The sequence below is a fragment of the Fukomys damarensis genome, unplaced genomic scaffold (genome assembly GCF_012274545.1).
Source record: "Fukomys damarensis isolate Sample0158 unplaced genomic scaffold, DMR_v1.0_HiC HiC_scaffold_25, whole genome shotgun sequence".
NCBI lineage: Eukaryota > Metazoa > Chordata > Mammalia > Rodentia > Bathyergidae > Fukomys > Fukomys damarensis.
In genome coordinates, this window is record NW_022900937.1 from 4,057,091 (window position 1) to 4,062,085 (window position 4,995).

Consider the following 4,995-nt stretch of genomic DNA (forward strand, 5'->3'; position numbering starts at 1 on the left):
TGCCTGCGGCCGGCCCGGGCCTCCGTACCTCCCCTCCTGGGTTCCTTCTCTGTGGGAGAGTGGGGAGCCCTGGTTCGGGTGTATTCTTGGGGTTCACAGAATGGGTTCACAGAATGGGTTCCCCCCAAGAGGTCTACCAGTGAGAATGTGTTTCAGAAGAACAACAGAAAATCTGTGCGTTGCCAGTAATTTTGTGTGGTTTTTCTATACATGTATGTTACACACGTGAGCCTAGAGTTAATATGAGAGGATTTTCTCTTTTTACCTTAATTTTCATGAGTGCATTTCTAGTGTACTCTGTAGTGCCCAGGCTTCTCTGTGGTCTGTGTCTGGTGCCATGGCTCTGGCAGCTGTGCTGTGCAACACAGGGTTGAATATGATCGGCGTCCACACACCCACCAGGCACTGCGTGTCCCCGGGGGCAGGAAGTGAGGCTGGGCCACCTCCACCCTCTCTGTGTCCCCAAAACCCGGGTCTGGGTTTCTTTCACATCTGTGCTTGTCAAGGCCATCCTGCCGAGACACGGCCCTGCCGCTGTGGCCTCCTGGCCTGGAAGAGCTGTCCCAGCAGTCAGCCCAGGCTCGAGTCCCAGGACACTTCCCTGTGCTTTCTTCTGTCTGCTCTTCTTTTTTCTGTGACTTTGGGATCTTCTTACTTTTCCTATGTTTTACCCTTTTGAGGAAAGAGTGAGATTTATGTTTTATAAAACTATCAGAGCAGCATTTCCTCCCCGCTAGTATGCCAGTTGGTGGATTTCTTAGCCCAGGTTGCCTGGCCTCAGGTCAGGACGAGCCTTTGCCCTGGGGAGACGGCCCTGCCTCTGCAGATGTAGGCTGTTCCCCTGGGAGGGCAACAGCCTCGCTGATAACTTGCTGCTGCTTTGCTACTTTGCTACTTTGCTGCCTTCTGCCTGCCATGAGCTGTTTCTCTTCTGCAGCGCCCCACTGCCATGCTACCCTGCCTTGGACTGAAACCTCTACAGGATGAGCTAAACAAACCTTTCTGCCTTTAATTTTGGGTGTAGAGTGTTCTGTCTCAGCAGTGAGAAAAGTAACTAAGACAGCATCCGAGAGCTTCTGGGATGGGCTTTCTGAGAAGTGAGATCTGTGCCCAAGAGGCTAGAAGGTTCTTTCTAGAAGCAGGTGAACAAGGGTGTCCCATCTCCTAGTTGAAACTGCAGAAGTCCCAGTTGCTGCACTGGGTCAAAATATTTACTTGTGGGTCCTTTGACACTGGTCCATTCCACCCATTTAAAACCCCTGTCCCACGCTGTGGTAAGTGTAGATCTCATGATATTTTACAGTGAGGAAAGTTGAGTTGATTCCATAATACATTTTAGGACAGCTGCAGGAATCCACTATTTGGCCAAGGTAGGAAAACATGACGAACTCAAGAATTTGGTTAATTAGCTTGTAGGCAAATTTTCCATGTATTTCAGCTGGTCGTTGTTTAGAAAATAACATTTGTTAAAATCGTCATAATGGGGCCAAGCTGTGTTTTTCAGTCCCCGAAAGAGAGCCAGAAATAACTGTTTATCTGGTTTTGAAGAGACTGTTTTTAGTCTGTCTTCAGAATACTGAGTGTTTTGATGTATTATAAATGAACTGCTTTCAAGTTAGATGAGAAGTTAATTAGATCCAAAATAATTAATCAGACTCAATTTTAAGTCACTGCCATGAGCTTTAGCTCTGTCAAAGGAGAAAAACCCCATCGTGTCTCCGAACTGCTTTTCATCTTACTTAGCATCTTAGAAGCAGGGCTAATTGGATGAGAACCTTCAAAAGTGCATCTGGAAGGGCCCCTGGCCTGGCTCTCACCTGCACTGCTGGCCACACGTGGGACGGGGGACAGCAGATGACTGTGGAGACACAGAATCATCTCCGGCATTCTGGAGCCGGTCACATGCTGGCCACGTGTGGCTTGTGTGGCACGGAGGGGCTGCTGTCCCTCTTGCTGTCCTAACCCTTCCCGCTGCGTGTGGAGAGCGGCTTCCTGTCTGCTGTGGATCCGAGAATCTGTGGCCCATGGTTTTGAAAAGGAAAAAGCAAACATGCTTGTGTTTCTCCTCCTAGGTGCCATGCGATTGGCCGGCCAGTGGGGTGCAGTGGACCCGGGGAGGGCCGCTTTGTGGGGGCACGGGGCAGTACCCTTTATTCGGTGGGCCTTCCTGCTCCTGGCAGATTCCCCATTACTCATAGGTGAAGTTTAGTGCTAATTGTAGATTGTGCCAGAAATTCCTGGTTTTTTTTTTTTGTTGTTTTTTTATTCAATTACTTTTGCTAAATGAAGTCCACTAGAAACTTGTGACAGTGTGGTTTAGTTAGAGAGAGGAACTCTGGGTCTGGGCCTTGAGCCTGGCCTCTGACAGAAAGACAAGACCTGTGTGGCTGAGGTAGTCTGGAGTGTGAGGTCAGGTACAGTGCTTTCGGTCTTGGGCGGAAGTCCCCTTTTAGGTGGTGGAGAAATGCCGGTGGCCTGCGGTGCAGTGGCGTGTGAAATAGCTCAGGGAGAGAGGTGCCTGGCACCTCTGTTTAAAAATGCAATTTCAGGACTGGAGATAGAGCTCCGTGGCACCGCACCTGCCTTGCAAGCGCAAGGTCCTGAGTTCGATCCCCTGGTGGTGATGGGGAAGCAATTTCAGAAGGAGTGCGGGCCAACTTCTGTGTTTTGGACGACGAAGAAGGTAGGAGCTTACCTGGTCTGCCTCTTTCCTGTCATCACAAAGTCTTCCAGCAGTTGCTCCTGCCCTTCCTCATTGCCATCGAAGAGAGCTCTTGGGGCATCTGACGAGATTTTCATTTCTGAAGCAAAGTTTAAGATGAACATCTTAAACTGGAGAGCCCCAGGCTGTGGCTGCCCGCAGTGAGGCTGCCAGTGAGGGCGGCTGGGGACCCCCTCCAAGACGAAGTCTTCGGCAGCATCTGCTGGGTGGTTCTCAGCTGCGTGCTGCCTCCTGTGTGCCAGGCCCTGCCCAGGCCAGGTGGGTTCTCTGCACAGCGTGCACAGGGCCTGTCCCCTGGAGGGAGGCTCCTGGCCCATCCCAGAGGAGGTGGAGGCAGACCCTCTCCTATCCGGGCTTCTCCCCGTCCTTCTGCTTGGCTCCCTCTCCCTGCTTCCTTCTTCCACCCTTTCCTCCTCTGCTTATTTATAACACTTCCCTATTTCCTTAAACATAAACCCGCATGGTCACACCCAGCTTCACCACTCCCTCTGTCCCCCACGTCCGTGCCTTCTGTTGAAGACAGTTTCAGTGTGGTGTGCTCGCAGGGATGTTCTCTTCCCTGTCCCGTCCTCTTCCTCAGCCTGCCCAGCCTATCCCCTCTTCCTGCCCTGACGATAAGTGTGTCCTCCCTCTGGTGCCACTGTCCTGGCCCGGCCCGCCCTTGTGAGCTCTGGCCAGGCATGCACACCTCGACTCCAGGCCAGGAAGAAGTGCGGTGTCCTTGGGTCGCGGGTGGCGCTCCGGACCTGCTCTGACCTTCCCTCTGCCGCTGCCTGTGCCCGGTGTCCCGACTGCTCACATGGCACCAGCTCCTACGCCCTCGTCTGTCTGCTGGGCCCGCAGCTGAGCTGGCCAGCCCCACGGAGTAGTGGGGTGTCGGGGCATGTCGCTCCCGGGAAAGCTGTCCAGAGCGTTGCTCCGAATACGTACGTGTGGGGTGTGGGTATGAATCAGTGCAGCCCATTCGTCCTGTTGTCCACTCCAGCGCTCCCAGCTTCACTCCAAGGCAGAAGGCTGTCCTTCGGTTCAGGCAGCAAGAGACACCGCCGAAGCAGAGTGTGGTTTTGCCAAACCCTCTTCCTTTTATACATGGGGCTGGAGCCTATTGGGCAGTGCTGCCCACACCAGGGCGGGCCCTCCCTTCCCATTGGCCGGCCTGCCTGCCAGTCACCTCTGGACACACCCAGACACCCAGAAGTGTGTGGCTCCTAACTCAGAGGGGTTGACACGGCCCCAGGGAGAGGGGAGCCAACCTGACCCTGCTAACTCTGACCTCCTGGCCCCGCCCATGCGCCGTCCACGGCAGGGCAGCAGTGTGGACGTATTCTGCATGTCTGCTCCTGAGGATTGCCTTGGTTAGTATGCCGTGCCTTTGCCCCATGCCTGCCCCCTGGCTGTGTTGTATTCCCCTGCGGTTGGCCCCCTGGATTACTCGGTGCCTGTGGACCGGCTGGTCACTGGTATTTTGCTGTTGTAGTCGACCTTCCTGTTACCGTCTTAGGGTGGTGTTTGCCCTCTGATTGCTCCTGAAGTGGGGTCCTGGCGCACGTCTGGCATTGTCTAGCAGCCAGATTTTACTCCACACCTTGTGTAGAGAGGCGGGAACCTGCAGCCCCCACTAGCAGTGACCAGGACCAGTGACCAGCTGGCCTGGGCGACCAGGACTTCTGCTGGCTGCCGGCACCTGCCTGGGTTGGTTCTGCTGGAGGGAAGAGGGTGAAGTTGCAGCTAGATAGTGTGTCTCGTAGCTACAGGTACTCTGTGCTTAGTAGTCCAACGGCACATGCGTGTGTACATGCCTGCTTGTGTGTGTGTGTGTGTGTGTGTGTGTGAGAGAGAGAGAGAGAGAGAGAGAGACAGACAGACAGACAGACACTAGGCCTTACTGTATAGCCCAGGCTGACCTCGGACTCAGGCAATCCTCCTGCCTCAGCTTCCCAAGTGTGGGGATATCAGTCGTGCACTCCCACACCTGGCCTCTGTGTGTTTTCGTGTGTGTGAGGGTGTGAAACTCAATGCTTACGTCTTCCAGGGTAGGTATCCAGGGGCAGAGACTTGATTGCTGCTTGGTATAGAGCCACCTTTTCCCTAGGTGTTCTAGGGTACGTTTCCCCTTTCAGGTTAGAGCTTTATGGAAGGTTTCAGCCAGCCTGGGCGAGTAGGGCCGGGTGTGGTTGCGGGGAGCGCCTGCCTGTGGAGGATGGGCAGAGCGGGAGAGGGAGGGGTGGCTGTCCGGTGCCCTGAGTCCGTGCGGGGTGGTGGCCGGGCCTTGG

The 4,995-nt window shown here is 54.4% G+C and overlaps 1 protein-coding gene across 1 annotated transcript in view; it reads left to right on the top strand.

Annotated features, from left to right (window-relative positions):
- Papss1 (3'-phosphoadenosine 5'-phosphosulfate synthase 1) overlaps window positions 1–4,995 on the top strand; it is a 47,916-nt gene that overhangs the window by 41,877 nt on the left and 1,044 nt on the right. Inside the window, exon 12 of the mRNA XM_033756012.1 lies at window positions 248–264. Coding sequence (XP_033611903.1) covers window positions 248–264 — 17 coding nt within the window. The remainder of the gene's footprint in view (window positions 1–247; window positions 265–4,995) is intronic.